The sequence below is a fragment of the Peromyscus maniculatus genome, chromosome 6, assembly GCF_049852395.1.
Source record: "Peromyscus maniculatus bairdii isolate BWxNUB_F1_BW_parent chromosome 6, HU_Pman_BW_mat_3.1, whole genome shotgun sequence".
Taxonomy (NCBI): domain Eukaryota; kingdom Metazoa; phylum Chordata; class Mammalia; order Rodentia; family Cricetidae; genus Peromyscus; species Peromyscus maniculatus.
Window position 1 is genome coordinate 96019831 of NC_134857.1, and position 20219 is coordinate 96040049.

At 43.4% G+C, this 20219-nt stretch overlaps 1 protein-coding gene across 8 annotated transcripts in view; it reads right to left on the minus strand.

Moving 5' to 3' along the window:
- Window positions 1–20219, minus strand: part of Cdc14a (cell division cycle 14A) — a 176904-nt gene that overhangs the window by 21243 nt on the left and 135442 nt on the right. For 5 of the 8 annotated variants that reach the window (XM_076574864.1, XM_015996534.3, XM_076574863.1 and 2 more), the window contains 5 exons: window positions 14539–14698; window positions 5009–5121; window positions 3738–3785; window positions 1377–1499; window positions 174–720 (listed from right to left, as the gene is read on the minus strand). In XM_076574864.1, coding sequence (XP_076430979.1) covers window positions 255–720; window positions 1377–1499; window positions 3738–3785; window positions 5009–5121; window positions 14539–14698 — 910 coding nt within the window. In that variant the 3' untranslated portion in view covers window positions 174–254. Of the gene's footprint in view, window positions 1–173; window positions 721–1376; window positions 1500–3737; window positions 3786–5008; window positions 5122–14538; window positions 14699–20219 lie in introns of those variants that run through there. The other 3 variants (XM_076574866.1, XM_076574865.1, XM_015996533.3) reach the window with 1 other exon arrangement.

A 20219-nucleotide genomic window follows, 5' to 3' on the forward strand; every position in this document is an offset into this window, starting at 1 on the left:
CGCAAAGATACACAGAAAAACCCTGTCTCGAAAAACCAAAACAAAAAAAACAAAAAAAAAAAAAAAGTAACAAAGCCTATGGTGTCCATGATCCACAGAATGAAAGCTCTCTCCCTTTTAAGGAAAAATCCACCTCACCAGGGAGAGGGAGAAAAAGAAGGAGGAGAACCCGGTTGAAACTCGGCATTTACTTGAAGAGGAGCCAGCAGAATGTAGCACACGGATAGCTGCACAACACAGAGGGAAGGCACTGGTCAGAAGGCTTCCTTGGCACTATTAAATTTCTTTGGTGGCAGCCTCGGCTGGGAAGGCAAGGCACAAAAGTTGCATTCAGGGTTCTGAGGACCAAGAGGTGGTGTCTGTGAACTTACAGGGATAGACCGGCTCAGGAATCTCGCTGAGGAGGAAGAGAGCCCCCCCTGGAAGGAGGGCCGAAGGACGGTGGTGTGTTCCTCAGGCTTGGTGCTCAAGGGTCCCGGGGAACTGTTCAGGTTGCCCCCAAGACCGCTGCTGCTGCTGTTGCTGCTTCTGGTATACTGGTTGTTGTTGAGCTCAGGGTAAGTTCTGCCAGGTGGTTGGGAGCTGCCATTCAAGAAGCTGGTGAACGGGCTGGCTATGAACGCTGCCTTGGTGGGTGAGGCGGACTTTTTGTTCTCGGGGTCATCCGTCACAGCGTTCAGGTTCCCTAGAGAACTGGCTAGCCGGGAGTTTACGGGGAAGCTGGGGGAGAAACACAATGTATACTCACATATGTAAGCACAGCATCACGGGAATGCAATGAAGGTGATTCTGATCCACACAGGTGACGAAATGGCTTCATCACTCTTTATAACACTATCGTTTGTGGCCGTATTCACACATGTTAAGTTTCTTGGTCAAAAGGTTAATCAAGACCCAAGAAACTGGCTTAAACACTGACTGGTCTTTAAATAGAACATTTAGAATTGTAGCTGCCAGAGGCAAAGAGTAACTATAAGGAGAGCCTGGAAGCTGAATTAAGTCCAAGATTTAACCCAGACATATTCTAGCATAGGATGACGTCAAGCATCTCTACCCATCTGAGTTGGTTCCCTCTGTCTGTACACACAGGGTGAGGAACAAGACTGTTGATCGTTAGTAGGGCTGACTATATCTGCATCACGTGACGCACAGTGGCGAGGGACCAGAAGACTGTGATGGTTCACACCTACCCATCCCTTCTGAAGCCTCAGCCCCTGCCAGGAAGGAAGGACCAGAAACCCCAGAAAAAGAGCGGACTCTCTGGGGTGTCTCCACTTCTTCCCGGCCCCTCCTCTCACAGACCTGCAGCTTTATTCCTGGCCTGCAGATCTTTCTCACCTCAGGCTCGAGCCCTGGAAGAGGTAGAGAAAAATTACCTTCTTGTATTTGCACCCGAAGACGAAGAACCTCTGTTTATCCTTTTGGCGGTCGCTGACGGGGACAGACACACTTTGGGGGTCTTCACAGTAGACACAGATGGTTGTGGGGAAGAACTTAATCTTTGGAGGAGAAGAAAAGGACAGAGCGTCACACCACAGTTGTGTTCCCTAAAATATTCCACAAGGAACTATAACAAGGTAAACGAAGAAAGCTCAATGCCCAAAAGTCCCCTTCACACCCACCCCTTCCTTTCCAGCGGGCAACCGCCCCACATGAGTTCAAGGCCACCATTGTTCTTGTACTTGCCTCTCATTTCTCAACAGTTCAGACCATACGTTCCCTCTGGTGAACTCTAAAACATCCCATTCTGTCACTTCGCTATTCAAACCTTGTAACCTCTCTTCCGTGCCCACAAAGCCTGCTCACGTCCTCGGCCTGGCTTGTGAGAACCTCTAAAGTGCAGAGTTTGCTTCTCTGAGTGGGTCTCACAAGATTAAACCCACAGAGGCAGGGGCCTAATGACCTCGCTTTAGTTGGCTCTCACCTGTCGCTACACAACAGGTGAGGGGCAATACCGTTTGTCCTCGGTGTGTGCAGCTGCCTCCAGTGTCTTTGTCCCCTTCCACAAACAGGAAAGTTGACCAGACATGCTCGGCCAGCTGTGGGTGTCCTGACCAGACTGTTCACCCCTTTGTAAAGTCTGTGTACCCCCTTTCTCCTACAGGGAGTCCTCTTCTCTCCTTGCCTTTCCTCACCTCTGGTCTTCCACTCCCCCGAACTCACTCTTATCCCCGGCCCTTTAATGGTCCGTGTGGTTATCACCTCCCACAGCAGGGCTTTATCGACTTCTCAAGCAGGATCAGCAGCAGCCTGTTTCAACCGGCCCACTCACAGTAGTAAGTCACAGCTCTTCTACTGTCCTTCATCATCTCCCTCTTGCCTCTTTCCATCACTCAACTGAAGCTCCTCCAGAGCAAAGACTTGTGCTCTATAACCAAGGTGCCAGTGGGCACCAAGGGAAAATTGGCTCCACTGAAGAGAGTCGGAGCTCAGTCATGGCTTTAACACCAACTATCTTTTGTCGTAGATAAATGCTGTGATGGAACTGGACCGTGCTTTCGTCTCTGCTTCACAAAGCCGTGTTCCCACGTTCCTTCACCACCCACCCTCCTGAGCACTGCTTACGTCGAATTTTCCCCTCAAACAAAAGTGGGAAGTTACACCAGGAAGAAGTCTGGGCCGAACAGAACTACCCGTTAAACAACATGGTTAGAGTGAAATCCTCAAAGAGAAAACGGCAGCGCCTTTGTCCTGTTTTATCAACAATACTGGCCAACCGTTTCTAGTGTTCTCGCCAGGTGCCGCCACAATGGATCCTGGTAATACCAGGGTCTGGGTCCAACCCCAGGAGGATCAGAGAACTTTTTCCAAGAGAGAAACAGTAATATCTCCTCCTCTTAGGGGTGACACAAAAAAGAAAACTACACAGCAATGAGCAAATGAACACAAAAATAAAGAGAGCTAACAAATGGAAGGGGGTCAGAATCCCTCTCTGGGTTGGAAAGAAAGTTACAGAGCACTTTGGAGGTTACTGAAGACCAGAAGGTGCTGGGAGCTCAAAGAATGCAAAGGTCACCACCACCAGCACACAGCCTGAGGGCAGGGTGAGAATTAAAAATTCTAAAGCTCATTTCAGAGCCGGAGAGACGGCTCAGTGACTAAGAACACTTGCTGCTCCTGCAGAGGACCCAGGTTTGGGTCTCAGCACCCGCATGGCAGCTCACAACTGTAACTCCAGTTCCAGGGGATCCAATGCCTTCTTCTGAGGGCAGGCACCAGGCACACAAACACATGGTGCACATACATACATGCAGGCCAAACATCCTTACACATAAAATAAAAATAAATAAATCATTTTAAAATGGAGTTTAAGCCAGGCACGTTTTTAATCCTGGCACTTAGGAGGCAGAGGCAGACTGATCTCTGTGAGTTCAAGGCCAGCCTGGTCTACGTAGTGAGTTCCAGGACAGCCAGAGTTATGTAGAGAGAACTGACCTCAAAAGAAAACAAAACAGAGAGAGAGGGGCGGGGGGGGGGGGGGCGGGGGGGGGGAGGGGAGCGCTTGTTTTAAAATCAGGAAGAAAGAGGATTTGAAAAGCTATAAGGTAGGCTAAGGATGTTGCTCACTGAAGGAGCATGTGCAAGGCCTTGAGATTGATTCCAACTACCAAAATAAATAAATGGATAGAAAAAGCTGAGTAGTTATGTTTATTTTCATGGAGTCTGATGCTTGGAAAATATGTCTAAAAAGTCATATATATTTACAGCAGCTAGAAATGTATATTTATTGTCAGTACCTGAAAGTCTGGGCCACTGCCCTTTGGGGTCCTTTCATATCGTCTGACCTGCAGAAATCAAAGACAGCAGCTCAGGTATCACCAGATCCCCACAGTTAAACAAAGATGGCATTTGAGTCAGAGACATAAAGATACTAAACCATCAAAGAGAAAAACCATGCCAGTAGATATCAGCATACACTTTACAAATGAACCCTAATGCCAGCAGATAATTCACATTTGTTATTTCACCATGAAATACTTAGAGCATCTTGCTTTTTCACAAAAAGGTGCCATTGTATCTGCTCAGTAGAGAAGTGTTTCCTGATGGTGCCATGGTGTTATCATGGAAACTGAACTCTACCCCCTGAGAAAATATCAGAGAATTCAAAAGAAAACTCACATCTAAACATGGCTTCTGAGATCTGTACAGGATGGATTTGTCCTTATGCATAGATATTTGCTAAATTATACTTTCTTCCAATAAAATGGTTCTCAATCTTCCTCACGCTGTGACCCTTTAATTACAGTTCCTCATACTGTAGTCACCCCCAACTAGAAAATTATTTCATTGCCACTTCTTAATTACAATTGTGCTACTATTAGGAATCATAATGTAAAATCTGATATGTGACCCCCCTGTGAAAGGGTCATTCGACCCCCCCAGGGGTCACGACCCACAGGTTGAGAACTCTTGTTCCAATTTAACCCTTCCTTCTCCTGGAAGATTTCTTTTGTTTTCAACCCAGTCACAAGGTTTCAACTGTTCTGTGGTCAGAAGCCAACTCCCAGATCTGATTTTTGCTGACTAATTTCAAACTTCAAATTCAAGATGGCTCATAATTTCTCAGGCACATGGAGGAATCACATACTCAAGTCTTAAAAATCAAAGGTGAAGGCAAGTCGTGGGATATACCAAAACTTGGTACAAGCTACTCTACTTCACGCACTGGCTTCATTTCAAAACCTTGGCACACCAGGTAAGAGCTGCTACAGCACCCAAAACGCGCCTGTGAATCTCCAAATAGAATTTAGTAGAGAACCAGAAATAACTGCTCAGCAGTTCGAGGCAGAATTCCAGACACAGAGACATAAGAACTGTTTTCATAAGCATTTAAATTTTAGCTACTGCCAACAGTGATAAAACATACAACAGCTGGGCATGGGGCAAAGGAGCAATACATTAGAAAGCAGGTAAACTTGGCCTCTGTAGAATGATATTCTGAAGTGAAGACGAAATGCTTCCCACAAATGGAAGAGCACTGTGAACTGAAAGGTTTAACATGGGCTACCTAAATGCACAGGATGGCGAGGAGCGGGGCTGCCTCTGGCTTTTTAAGGCACGTAGTTTGTCTCCCTGTGTTACGTTGTTTTTCATTTCCACATCTTCGTCTTCTAAATGACTCTGAAAAACAGACATGTCCCACAGAAAGGTCATTACGAACAGTTTAGCTTTATACCGATTTCCCAACAGAGCACAGATCATCTGCAGTTCTAGATAACGGCATGGAAATGGTCTTGCTGTAGATGAAGTCATCTGAGTGTGTTATGAATTCAGCAGTAAGAACACACTATGGAACACTCAGCATTTAAATATATGGGTCACCTTCCACATCAAAGGAGCACGGGCTGGAGATAGGAGTGTCTAAAACCTGTCTATGGCAGTGGATCAAAACCAAGAAGACTCTCGTGTGGACACGCTAGGCTTTGGAAAACAGCCTGGCATAACCCTGTTCTATAAACACACCATAAATGTTTCCAGATATTCCAGGAACCACCACTGCAAAGTCCATAACCTATTTATAAGCATGCATGATGAAATCACTGAAGACATCTACACAGTCACTGTCTGCATCAGTTAGCCCTCCAGAAGCACTTGAGCCCTCTTGGGAGTTAAAGGGCCAACAGCACTCAATCAGGAAAGCATGTTCCAGCTGAAGTTCCGGGGGTTGAAAAGTAGAAATGGCCGGCTAGTCTTTCCCCCTGGTAACCCAAGAGGAAGGGCTTCCCATGGTAACTCAAAAGGAGGGGCGCCGTGGAGAGGTAGAAGAGATAGCTCCCATCTACCACAACCAGGAAGTGGAAGAAGAAAGGTCTTTTATTTTAAATTTTTTAAAAATTATTTTTTAAAATACATTTTGGTATTTAGAAATTCAACAGGGAAACCAGCAGTATGGTCTGCTTAGAGGTCTGGGGGAAAGTGAAACAGGATTTTTTTTCGTAGCATTCTATATTCTTAAACATGGTTTAAGCCACGTTTACATAATACCTGAAAATAAAATTAATTTTAAAAGACACTTGGTTAAATAAAATTAACAGGATATTTAAAATAATAATTATATATGAGTTTTGTTTTTCTTCACTAGGTGGCAAATTTTTAAATGCCAGATATTTTTGTTTGTTTTTCTCTGATTTTGCCTTTTTTTTTTTTTTGAGACAGAGTCTCACTAGTTCAGGTTCATGATACTTCTATCTCATTATACAACCTGACACATCATGATCAGCAGGTTAAAGATTTTTTAAATTATGACAGATTTCAAAATCATAAAATAATACTATAACAAACTGTCACACACCTAACTATCTATATTTAACATATTGTTTTTCCTCCATTCCTTTGGCTTACTAAAGTCTCACTCTTAAAGAAGAAAGCAGTATGGATGTAGTCCCAGCTCACACTCCCTGGAGAAGAAAACTGCCTTTTCTGAGAAGGAGGAGAAGAATACTGCTGCAGTCAGCAAAGCTGGGAGCATGGAACCCTCTAAGCCCTCTGACACTGGACACTGAGCTACAGATCTGGAGTTTGCTCTGCAGGGTTTTGATCATGCTTTGGTCCAGTATTTCCTCACCATGTATATACAATATACCATTGTATATTCTGTGCCACAGTGTGTTGGAAGTATAGAGTTTGCCTTTTGATTTTTACAAGGGCTTACGGTTAAGAAATGGTCTTGAGTCTCAGAAGAGACTTTGGACTTTCAAACAGTTTTAGAACTGAAAGACTATGGGGACTTTGGAAGTTGGACTAAATATAGTTTGTGTTATGATATGGCTACAAGCCAATGGGAGCCAGGGAGTGAAATGGGGGGGAGGGGCTTGAATGAGAAGGCCCCCACAGGTTCATATATTTGAATACTTGGTCCCCAGTGGGTGAAACTGTTTTGGAAGGATGAGGAAGTGTGGCCTTAATGGAGGAGGGGTGGGTTTTGAAGTCTCAAAAGCCCACATGTTTCTGGGTCATCTCTCTCTCTTTCTGCCTCATGGTTGTTGTCTTAAGGATGTAAGCGCTCAGCTACTGCTCCAGAGCTATGCCTGCCTGATGCCATGCCCCCCACCAAGATGGTCATAGACACATCCTTTGGAACTGTAAGCCTCAACAAACTCTTCTTTCTATAAGCTGCCTTGGTCTTGGCATTTTATCACAGCATAGAAAATTAACTAAGACAGACAGATAGATAGATAGACACATACATATATAGATGATAGATTGATAGATATGATAGATGACAGATAATAGAGTGTATATATAGTATATTTATCACATATTTTCCTTAAGAAATAAAATACAGCTAAGCTTGAAAAATGTTAAATCATGTACAGATTTACTATCAAAAGCAAAAAACAAAGAATCTTGGCACAGTTCTCCAGAATTCTTACTCTGCTAGGCACATTCTCCTCTCACCTGTCACCCTGACATTCTTCTGCCCTACAAAAACAGGCTGCATTACGCATGCAGCTTTGTAAGTTATTTCTTCATTAAAAATACATATTTATTATGGTGTTCCAGGAGAAACGAAAAAGAACCTTGCACTGTCATTTTATAGCCCCATAAAGTTCTGTTGTCTAGACATACCAAATTGCTTCTTTAACAAATACTTTAGGTCAGGCTGTTCTCTGCCTTTCAGCACTGTACACAGCTTTAACAAACATCATTCTAGATGCAAATGATTGTCTAACACTGCCCTTGTGCTGTGAAAGAAAAGTTCATGAATTGGAATTGCTCAGCTCATTTAAAGCTATCTTCTAAATGTTAATATATCGCCCTCCAAAATATATACTCAAACTTCACCTAGCGAAGCTTGAGATATAAATAACATTCCAATATGTAAATTTCATTTCTAGGGATATAGACATGTTTTGTGTTTAGGAACCATGAGGTTTTCATAATTTTTATTTGTATACATCACATTCAGAGTTCTGTATATGTTTAGAAATGCATTTTTGTATGTTGCAAACATTTCCTTCTAGCTGCCCCATGGTTGGAGGATGAATTGGGGAAGGAAAGGACCATGAGTGAGGCAGACAGTTAAAAGGCTTCTATAATAGTCTGATGAGAGAAGATGGCTTAGACCAGGATGCAGCAAACTTAGATAACAGGCCGTGAGGAAGGAGAAGGCCAAGTGAAGGACAGTCTAGACATGCAGAAGAGGTCTAAAGAAACCTAGCAAAGGATAGACCACGTCATTATTTATGCACAGATTTTAGGGGATTTGAAGGTGTGGTGATAGATGGTGTACCCAAATAAAATTTGCCTGAAGATCAGAGAACAGAACAAGCCACTAGATTAAACATAGAAGCCAGGCGGTGGTGGCACACACTTTTAATCCTAGTACTCAGGAGGCAGAGATCCATCTGGATCTCTGAGTTCAAAGCCATCCTGGACTACATGAGATTGACTCAATCTAGGGGAGAAACAGAGCCAGGCAGTGGTGGCACACACCTCTAATCCCAGTACTGGGAAGCACACATGCCTTTAATCCCAGGAAGTGATGGCTGGGCGGAGAAAGGTAAATAAGGCGTGAGGAGACAGGAACTAAAGGCTTTTCGTTCGAAGCGTCCCTTTCAGCTAGAGACTCTTTCGGCTGAAGCCTTTTCCGCTGAGGAAGCTCATTCGGCTAGAGGTCTGTCAGCTGAAGCCTTTTCAGGCTGAGGAGTCCCAGAGGTGAGACGTGGCAGTGGCTTGTTCCTTTGTCTCTCTGGTCTTACAGCATTTACCCCAATAGCAGGCTCTGGGTTTTTATTAAAAGACCAATTTAAGGTTCTAGCTACATGAGAGAATAAGAGGTACAGAGGCATAATCACAAAACCATCAGTAAACAAATGAACACATTTTTCGTTTGTGTTTGGTTTCGTTCTTTTGAGGCAGGGCTTCATGCAGTGCAGAATCACTATCTAGACAAAGCCGGCCTCAAGCTCCTGAGACCCCTGCTCCCATGCCTTCACCTGCTCATAGGCACGTGCTACTGTGCTTCTCTGTGCTCTCAAATCCTTAACGAAAGTTATATAATGTTACTCAAAACATGATTGCATATAAGATATACAATCTTCAAAACCACAAAACAAATTAACAACTGTACAGAAACAGGTTCTTGTCTCCTGAGATACAGATTTAAATATAGGGACACGGCTGTAACTGAGCCCTGTATTTATTAGGACATCGATTCTATAATATAACCAGGTCTCAGAAGCCTATGGTGCGGGTGGAGAGTCAGGGGTGGAGGGAGGGAGGACTGACTGGAGAATTCAACTCCAGACACTGTGAGGCATAAATCAGTCTAGTGAGTTGGCAGACAGGTGGTGGTATGAAGACTTTGCTCCTGAGGTGCCCTTAAGGGTTCTGTATCAGTTACTTTCATGTTGGTGTGATTAAAATATCCAACTGAATCAACTTAAGGGAAGAAAGGCTCATTTGGGCTCAGAGTTGCAGAGAAATTCCAATCTGGGGAAGGTGTGGCATGGCGGTGGAACCATGTGACAAATGACAAGTGTAGAGAACCCAACCTTGGGCTTTTCTCACCCTGAGTTGACCCACAGGCTGTTGGGGATCAATGACAAAGAAGCCTGACTCTGAGGGAGACCCTCACACCTTGGCCCACTAAAGGCAACGGACTTTATTTTATTCCACCAGTTCTATGCAGACAAGACAAAACATAATAGTAAGAAAATGGTGCCCATCGCTTTTAGTTAGATAAAGTAATTACTGGCCAACACGTTAACAAAATGGTAGCAGAATATGCCACAAGAGAAGTTGTTGAATGTGCCACTATGAAAAGAACTTAAGATAAAAATATAGCACTTTAGGGAATAAAGATGACAGATTCTATAAAATAAATTAGCATAGGAGTTTGAAACAGAAGGAAGTAAAAACAGAAGTCAAAGGATTTGAAGATGAGAATATGAGAAGTGGACTGTCAGCAAATTTAAACAATTTGCGTAGGAAAGGCGGCTGGGTCCCTAGGGCGAACATTCTTTCCAGTGTGCAGGCATTGAACCTGTACAGTGTCAAAGTTAGGGGAAGACACAGACAGACACCTTCACAATAAACTCCTGAGATCAGAAGGAAGATTAGGTTTCGGAAGTTGGAGGTGTGGCTCTATGACAGAGCTGGAGCACTTGGCTAGAATATGCAAGGCTCTGGGTCTCATCCCAACACCACCGAAGGGACAGAAAGGCAAGAGGAGGGGAAAAAAGACAGAAGGCAACTTAGTTTGGGTTGGTTAGAGCTCACCAAATCTGTCCTTACTGCATTGGCCAGGACCTTTGAAAGCTGGACCACTTCCCCATCACCAGCTCCCTGCCCCTTTATTCCAGTCTTCTGTGGACCTCAGCAACACCCTCTAAACTAAAGCCAGAAGAGGCACCCCAAAGTTTCAATCTGGGTGCTACCACTGCCCTCCTGATAGCCTCTGGTGGCTCCTGGAGGCATTCAGATGGGAACAGACACACCTTCTCCATCCTGAGAGGGGAAGCAAGGTACTTGAAAGTAAAGTCTTAGAAATGTGCTTTACTTAGGGAATTTATAAGAGGTACCCAGTTCATGAGCACTTGATGGGCACAAAATGCAGTAGCTCAAAGATGTGACTCTCAAAGATGTAGCACTACTTTCTTATCTGGTCAATCGTGAATTCACATGATCAGATCTGCATCTAATGAACATCTCTAAGTCAAGAGCATCTCCTGGTTGGGAGATGGATGCTGGAAGACAACCCTAGAGTAGCTAAATGAAAGACGGAACTCATTGTGACTCTGAGAGAAGTTTCAGAGAAGGAGCTGGCAAAGATATGGTTCTAAGTCCTGGTGGAATGTGGTAGAGCCACACTGGGGACTCATGGAGAAACACAGTCTGCGAACCAGTGCACCTACGTTCAAAGGACAAGTCACTACAGACTGTGTGTTACCTCGGGCAGGTGCCCATCTTCCTCTGCCTCTTCTCAGTCTTTCTCAAAGGGGCCTCGTTCTGGTGGCTGTGCTGTATGGTTACATGGTTAATCCACGTAAGGTGCTTAAAATGGTTCTTGGCACACAGTGGGTGCTACCAAAGGCCACAAAGAAGCCACTATAGAAGACCATACCATCTGTTATAGTATGGATGTAACTTACAGGCTTCTGTGTCTGGAGACTTGGTCCCCTGCCAATGATGCAGTTTTGGGAGGATGTGGAGCTCTCAGGAGGCGTGGCCTGATTAGAGGAAGTAGGATGTTGAGAGGAATGGGGGAAGGTGGGAGTTGGGCTTTAGAGCCTTGCCTGGCTTCCAGGCCTAAATTCTCTATGACCTGAAGGAACAGCTGCCATATGTTCTCGCTGCCATGGAAACACCCAACGCCATGTCTTCCCTGCAATGATGGGCTCCGTCTCCTCAAACCACAAGCCAAAATAAGCCCTTTCTCCCTCAGGTGTTTCTTGCCTGGTCCTTGGTCCCAGCAATGAAGTAAGTAGCTAATATCCCACTGGACTCCGGCACCTGAGGGGGTTCTGTTTTGTTTTATTGTTTTCCATTTCCTTGTTCTAATGGTAAGAACAACAGCACTTGTGAATGACTAAAATGAAAATAACTATTGATGCACACTACCAACATTCACATTATCTGTGTTTCCCCAAAGTTCATACATTGAGATTCTAACCCACCGTGATGATAGTTAGAGGTGGGGGTCTCTCAAGAGTGGTCAGATCCTGAGGCAGTCCTCAGGAGTGAAGAAGGTCCCAGAGAGCTGCCTCTCCCCTGCATCCCATGAGGACAAGGAGAATGTACCATCTGTGGCCAGAAGATAGGCCCCCATTAGACAGTGACTGCCAAGGCCTTGCTTGACCGTGGACCTCCCAGCCTCCAGAATGCCTTGAAATAAATGACTACTGTTTATAAGCCACACGGTTTCCGGTATTCTGTTGTAGGAGCTTGAATGAACTAAGCTGGGGGAGAGACATCAAAATATAGACTTATACTTCAAGCTGACATATTTTAAATTTCAATCATACTGCATCCTCTCATCTTCCCATGGTAAAGGGTAATTAGTCCTGAAATGAACAAATAAGAATGTAAAAATGCAGAATGAAATGATCTGCGAGATCAGTGGTTCTCAACCTGGGGGTTGCGACCCCCTTGGGTGGTTAAATGACCCTCTCATAGGGATCTCCTATGAACATCAGAAAACACAAATATTTACATTACAACTCATAACAGGAGCAATATTACAGTTATGAAATAGTAACAAAATAATTTTATGGTTGGGGGGGTCACCACGATGTGAACTGTATTAAAGGGTCACAGCATCAGGAATGTTGAGAACCACTGGGGTAGATAGCAATTTTAAAAAGACTAACTTAGAAAGCATTTGTTGTTGAAAGGCATCTGTGTTCTTCAGATGGAGAGATGAATGTTACACTCATCTTTTAGAAGTCACAACCCAGAGCAAGGAAGAGAAGGTGTTCTTGTTCAGGACTATCAGCTCGTTAAAATTTAGCTCAGATCCTCTCATTTGCTGCTCATAGTCCAGACTGCAACAGAGGCAAGAAAAAGTCCACAAAGGTCTGGACATCATGACCTTGGCTAAGATTTACATTTCGTCAGGACGGATGACTCACACAGTAAACTCAGCCACGCCATCTGGGACGGTCCTGGGAGACAAGATTTAAAACCAGCTCCTTCGAGGTCCCCATCCGTGCCCTAGAATGAGGCTCCCCCTCCCCTCCCCTCCCCTCACCTCACCAAGCTCTGGATGTCTCTCAACCAAGAGAAGTCTTGGGGGGTGGGGGATGTCAAGCATTGGTTTGAGACAACTATGCACTCCTTCCAGGAGGGCTCTTGGGGGCTAAGCTTCCTCAGAGCCCTGGTCTGGCTCAATGGGCATCCAGCTGACGGACTGTAAACTATACTTATCACCTAAATATTGCACCAGATTCTTTTATTTATGCATGTGCCTGTGGGACGCGCAACATGTGTATACATATGCATGTCTGTAAATGTCCAAAGTTCCAAAGTTGACATCAGCTATCTTCCTCGATGACCCTCCACTTTACTTACTGAGGCAGGGTCTCTCACTGAACTAAGTTTGCTGACCCTGCCTAGTATATCTAGCCAGCTTGCCTCGGGCACCCCCTGCCATTGCCTCCCCAGTTCTGAGAGTATGGGTGACTACCACACTTGGCCTGACTTTCTGTGGCTTCTGAGGATCTGAACTCCAGTTCTCACACCACAAGGCAACATCTTTATTGGCTGAACCTTCTCCCCAGCCATTCCTGTTTCCTTTGCCTCTTTAGGAATAAAAAAATACAACCCAAATTCTTATCTTTACCTCAGGCACAATGTTACTCAAAGAGCTACTTTAGTCGGGTCAAGCATGACGGCTTGTGCCTATAATCCCAGATTCAGGAGGCTGAGGCAGGTGAGTCACCCTGAGCTCCAGGTTAACCTAGGCTTCAGACCCTTTCTTGGAGGAACTGGGGGAGAAAGAGCAAGCTAAACTAAGCATTGAATACCCAGTTCTGAAAGTGATTCCACTACTCAATAATTCAAGACCCTTGGGCAAATCACATTTTTGGAACTCTCATTTCTTACCCACAGAAAAGAATTAGAACAAATGATACTAGTACAGTTACTTCCAGCTCCCAAATTCTTTGTAAGTCACTTCCTGCTACCTCAGAGGTAGTTGGGAACAATAGGGAAAAAAAAATCATGAGTTTGGACTCAGACAGACACAGATCGAATCATGCCTTAAAAGTGAAGTCAACACATCTCCGGAACACAATTTCCTTACTACAAAACAGAGATATTACCTAATTCACTGGACGGCAGGGAAGACTAGATCAGCTGCTAAAGAATGGCTGTTTACAGGGGGTTGGTAGAGGGGAGACTGGAGAAAACAAGTTGTCCTAACTCTGCTTTGCCTCTGCACACTTTAGAAATCAAAATGAATCAGAAGCTTTCAGAGTACCACTTGTGCTAGGTACAGCTTCCGCAAAAGCAGCATCCAACGTTATCTTCTTGGTTATCTGTTTCTGTTTTCAAATGGAAACTATACTTTTCTGTTGGCTTTCTATAAATAGTCCTTACATCAGAATCGCTCTCCTTATAATTGTTCTCCCTCAATGATGACTTTATTTCTTCCTCTATAAAGACAACTGGTTTCTTTGTTCTGTTTTGTACTCTAGAGGTCAATGACTCCAAGCTTAGGAACTCAGCCCTCCAGGGAGCTCAGGGACTAGATAAGGTCTCCCAGGCTGGTGATAGGGCTCAGCAGACAAAGAGGCCTGCCACCAAGCCTGATGACAACCTCAACTTGATCCCCAGAACCCACATGGTAAAGGTGAGAACCAATTCCCAAAAGTTGTCCTCTGAGCACCACATAGATGATGCAGCATGCACATACACACACACACACACACACACACACACACACACACACACACACATACACACACACACAAATAAACAAATGTTTAAAGAAGAAAGAAAAGATAGATCCATGTGACATGTGTTGGAGGGGGGGACGGGGAACATGAAGAATGCCGGTGTTGAGGAGGGAGACTCCTCCTGGGGAAAACTCACCTCTGCAAACCTTTCAGCACTTTGCAATTTAGTTAAGTTTCCACCAATAGACATATCATCCAAGCTAGAAATAATTTTATTAATACTTCCTTCACTGGAAGGTCTATTTTTCAGTTTGGATCGAAAAATGTCTCCTTGGACCCACAATGATGCTTGTTTTCTGTCAAAATGAGAGAAAATAAAATATTTAAGCTATGATCACTGTCTCAATGCTATGATATCTAACAAGAAAGATATTAACAAAGTATTTAACAATTAGACTAGAAAGGTGATGAAATCATAGATACTATTATGTTTCTAATAAATATTTTAAAACTTAGATGAGATTTTTTTAAAATATAAACAATAGCTCAGAAATCTAGCCACACCAATTTATTAAGGAGTCAGGCGGTCTCTGTCTTCTATTATGGTAGAAGTTGCTTTTGGAAATGGTTCCTCAAGTTGTATTTTCTAAGCCTAGGATATATAAACTGATGATGTTAGCATACCACCGAGTCACAGTTGATTTTCTATATCAGCTGTAAAAATACCATTTAAAACAACCTTAAAACGACCTTCTTTCCTTTGTGCAAATGTTTAGAAAAGTGTGGCCTGGCCTCTTATAGTTTTACATCTTCAAAGCATCCTGTCTTTTGTCTACCCCCAGCCTCTACATCACACCAGCATCTATCATAGTCCTGATCGGATGTTTGACTCTTCTTATGGGCTTCAAATAGCAGTAAAATAGCAGAGTCCTTGACAGAGAAAGAACGGGTCAGAAGATGGATGATGAATTCATCCAGGAACATTCAAGAACTTATTGCAAGGGAGGATTCTGCTTTATCACAAATGTTGACAAGTTCAGATACATGGAACATAGAGGGAAAAAAAAGGTGGCATTTAAGATAAAAGACAGAATACTTGACCCTCAAGAAGTTTCTTAAGATAGGGAAAGTAAACAACTGAAATCCAGCATGTTGAGGCCCTGTGGCTCAGACTCATACAAGACTCATGGCGAAGGGGTCCAGCCCTATCTACAGGAATCAGACACCCCCTATGAGCCCAGAGGTAAAGTATCTGTGTGCACATGCACCTGCATACACATATGCATGCACACACACCTCTGTCCTCCCTCTCCTCACCTCCCCCCCCATAAAAAAGGAAGTCTACCATTAAGCACAATGTCATATTACAATGCACAAGTTGCATATTCCTCCTTTTAAAAACCATGCTGGTGATTGGCCAGCCTATACCATCCAGATTTGCAAAGTACATCAGCTGCCAGAATTGCCTAAGGGCACATTTCTCAGAATGCATCCCTGTCCTTAAGTGATGCAAGGCCCCATCTGGAAAGACAAGCAGGACTCACCCATCCAAGATTATCCTCCCCTAAAAAGCAAGCATGAGCTGAGGAGATGGCCTAACAGAGAATGCAGGGTTGTTTAATTTGGTTGCAGCACAGGATGTGGAGAAGCATCCTTGCTCATGATGGGTCTCAGGTGTCACGCTAAGATATTTAAATGCGATGGTCCAAATACAGAGGTTATGGTAGCATTTTTCAAAATTTAAAAGAATACAGTATGCAGAGGCAGACGGACCTAAAAGAGGCTAAAAGTGAAAAGACACGTCCAATTCAAACATAAGTTACAAGATGAAATCTCAGATACTGCTGACAGCCAGCCCCAGGATGAAAATTGCAAAGTGACAACTTCCACTTGCTTGGTTTAAAAGACTCAACCTGCCCTGTCTCTGGAAAGACGTGATCTGAACCTGAATATTAAAGATGAATAAGATGTCAGAGCTGAACCGCGTGTTGCTAAGCAATGATGTACGCAATTGCTTCTTGAGCAAAAGGAAGTGGTGTTCCACGCAGATCCCTTTCCATAGACGACGCACACTGTGCTAGCTTTTAGAGTGGTGTCTGTCGTCCCTTAAAAGCCTCATCTCAAACAAAAGAAATAAAACATGTATTTTAAAGTATTTAGCGTTGAAAACTCAGTTCTTGTACAGCTAACACATTTGCTGAAAGCCAGCCTTCCAATACTGTAGCACATTTTCCCAAGAGCAAGAAGTGACTGGCCCTTCACTAATAGATGTGCTTTGGGGCAACAGGAAGAGGTTTATCTTTGAATAAATTTGAATGCAGCCTTCCAGAAAAGTGTAACCAAGATTGGGTGGGGTAACTGATTTTGGCTGCATCCTGGCCCAAATTAGTCAGACTTGGGATAGACCAATGTGGAATATAAGAAAATAACTAAATAACTTGGCTTCGATATGAGCCAATGTGTAATTGATTTGGATGCCTCTTTGTAAATATCTGCTTTTAGTAAAACTCAGGTCAGTTGTGCTGTTCTAACTACTTCTGTGTTTGAGCACAGGCCACGCAGAAGTCACTCAGCAGCTGTTTCTATTTGGGGATAACACGTTCTCCCTCACTGCCTTAGGGTAAGCCAACGCTGTGCTACATTATCCCAGCTCTTCAATGCTATCACTCCTTCTGCCACACTGCTGACCAGGGTGGACCAACTTTGACCCCAGTGTCCATCCAAAGCCATGATTTGGTCATTTGATATAGAAACCTAAGTCATTTTATCTTGAGCTTGTATATGTATGTGGTGTGATATGTGTGGGTGTGTATATGTATATACACACACACATGTACACACCATGCCTGAAGCATGGTCAGATGTCTTCTTCAATCATCCTCCACTTTGTAGACTGAGGCAGTCTCTGAGTTGACCCAGAGCTCGCAGACAAGCTATTCTAGCTAGCCAGCCTGCCCCAGTGGGTCCCCTCTCTGCTTCCCAAATGCATAGGTTACAGGCAGGGCCACCAAGTCTATCTGGCCCTTCCGTGGGTTCTGAGAATCTAAACTCTGGTCCTCATGATTGTGTGGCAAGTGCTGTTACACTGAGCCATCTCCTCGGCTCCCTAACCCATTTTCTAGTTTGGTCTGGCATTGACCAGAGGACCAATCCACTCTGTGTATAGCCTCACGCCGCAGAGCGATGACAGACACGGAGGTGATTCCCAACTCAGAGTATGCATTAGTGAAACAGCCTACCAAGTCAAAAGATGTCGGACAAGAAGCAAACAAGAGACACAAAGTGAGCTGGAGGAAGGCACTCAGAAAGTCACACGGTGATGTGTGGGAACCCGTTTTCAGGTTCCTCGTGGCTTTACCCAGCAGGTCCGCATAGAGGATGATTAGACCATGGGCCTGAGTGCAGGTGTCTGAGATGGTCTGCACTTGGCTGTGCTGGGGCGGGGGGGCGGGGGGGGGATCTTTTGCTCCACCCCTTGGTGTTTCTATAAATACCTTAGGGCAGAGACAGTCAAGGCCCGTTGGAATAGGTTCCAGGCCCTCTCGAGGCTATCCTGTATTTTCTATCTGTTTATCTCCACAATCTAAATCCTTCTATCTAATATTTCCTGCTGCTCAAACTCAAGAAAACTCTGGGGAACTGTGGGGTTGGTGGGTAAACGCCCCGCAGTGATGGAAGTCCAAGTGGAAGACTGTGTAGAATTCCTGATGCTATACGGGGAAGGCTTGCAATCCTGAAGCATACAAGTAAGTTACTAGAAGGGTAAAATGATTTGGGATAGACTTTAAAAGACTCAAGTAGATAAATCTACTTTTTGGTACAGAATTCCCTTTTTGGTACAGAAAGAGGATCAGCTGCTAGACCATCTGCATGTTAGACCAAAATGCAAACCTTTTCACAAAAATCTACCATGCTCCTCTTTCAACTCCTATCTCTGACCATTTAGGACAAGGACACAGAGCATCATCTGACTGCATATGGACCAGCATGCATTACTGGTGGAGATGTGGTACGGAGCAGTTGCTGTGGAAAGCGGCTCGGCAATGCCTTAAAAAGCTACACAAAGAATTCCACATAGTCCAGAAAAAAAAATAATAAAAATAAAAATAAAAACTGAGCACAGGTCCTCAAACAGATACCCACACACTGTTACTCAAACCAGCAATGCTCACAATATTCCAAAGTTGGGAACAACTCAAGTGCTCATTAACAAGTTAATGGGTACACAAAATACAAACATACAGTGGAATAGTATTCAGGCTTACAATCAAAGGAAGGGGCTGCAAATATAGGCCCAATTATAAAGTGCTTGCTTCTCACGCAAACGTCTTGGGTTCAATCCCCATCAATGCAAAAAAAAAAAAAAGGAGGACAGCTGAAATGCTGATGCATGCTACAAAGAACATGCTATGATTGTGACATGTGTAATTAACTGCTGCTATGAAGTGAGTGAACTATGAAAACACGCAAAGTCAAATAAGCCAGATAATATATGAGGTACCCAGACTATGAAAATTCATATAGCAGGAAGGTAGAATGCAGATCACCGATAACTGGAAGAAGGGGTCAGTGGACGTTTATCGTTTAATAGATACAAAGTTTTTGTCTCGAATGATTAAAAAAAAGATTCCATAAATAGTGGGAATGGCATAAGAATACTGTAAATGTACTTAAAATCAATAAACTGTACATCTAAAAGTGGTTAAATTTTTATGGTTAAAAGTATTTATATTTAATATTTAATATTTAATTTTATAACTTATTACAAAAAATTAATTATCCAAACTTTTATCTAGTATAACTGGCATAAGTATTCAAGGTAAGTTTCTTATGCCACAGCAGTTGAAAATTCTAGCTATTGCTGTTGACGTTTGAACCAATATTAAGATTTTATTTTTTTCTCTAGTAATTTTTAATGTCAACTGATGGCCATTAAATAAATTAAATAAAAGGTTCAAGAGTAAACATTAAAAATAAAATCAGCAGCTTATGTAACTAAAAATGTGACTTTTGACAAATAATGTAAACTAAAACTTAAGCAAAATGCTTACTATTTTGATATACAAACCATACTGTCTTCTACTGTTGAATTATAATTTTTAATAATATTTAAGACTTCAAGTTTTTATATTTTAGGAAAGGCCAAATACTAAATGTTTAAATTTGCTATTAAAACATTTAAGCTGTGCTCCTTGACCTACTACTAAATGTACCTTTTAAAAGGTCATAAAAAGAAATGACAGTGAACCTCAGGGTGGCTGAGGATGAACTCAAACTTCTGATCCTCCTGCCTCCATCTCTCCACTGCTGGGATTACAGGCATGTGCCACCACAGCCAACATAAATAGTTCAATTGGGGTTCAAACCCAGGGCCTCATGCATGTTAGCAAGTACTCCAACATAACTTTAAGCCTCACCCAAAGCCATGTTTTTTGTGATGGAATATAGTGCACATGGGTGGACATGTGTATGTTTGTGTGTATATGTGGAATCCAGAGGACAATCTCAGGTATCTTTTTTCATCTCAACCTACCTTGTTTTTTTTGAGACAGAATTCATTATGGAGCTTGGAGCTAACCAATTGTCTAGACTAGCAGGCTGGCAAGCCTTGGTGATCCTCCTACCTCTCCTCTCCAGCTCTGAAATTAAAGGTGCAAGCCAGAATACCTAGCTTTTTAAGTGGGTGTTGGGGAACAGAATTTGGTGCTCATGTATTGCTGCCTGGGTGACCAGCCTCCAGACAGCCCAGGGCTTGAAAGGAATCCATGGTGTCGGCACATACTATGACTTTTTTATCTGAGTGGGTTAGGGAAAAAGACTCACACACTCTCCTGATGGTTTCCTTCAGACCTTCTCTTTATTCTTTTTTTGCATTCC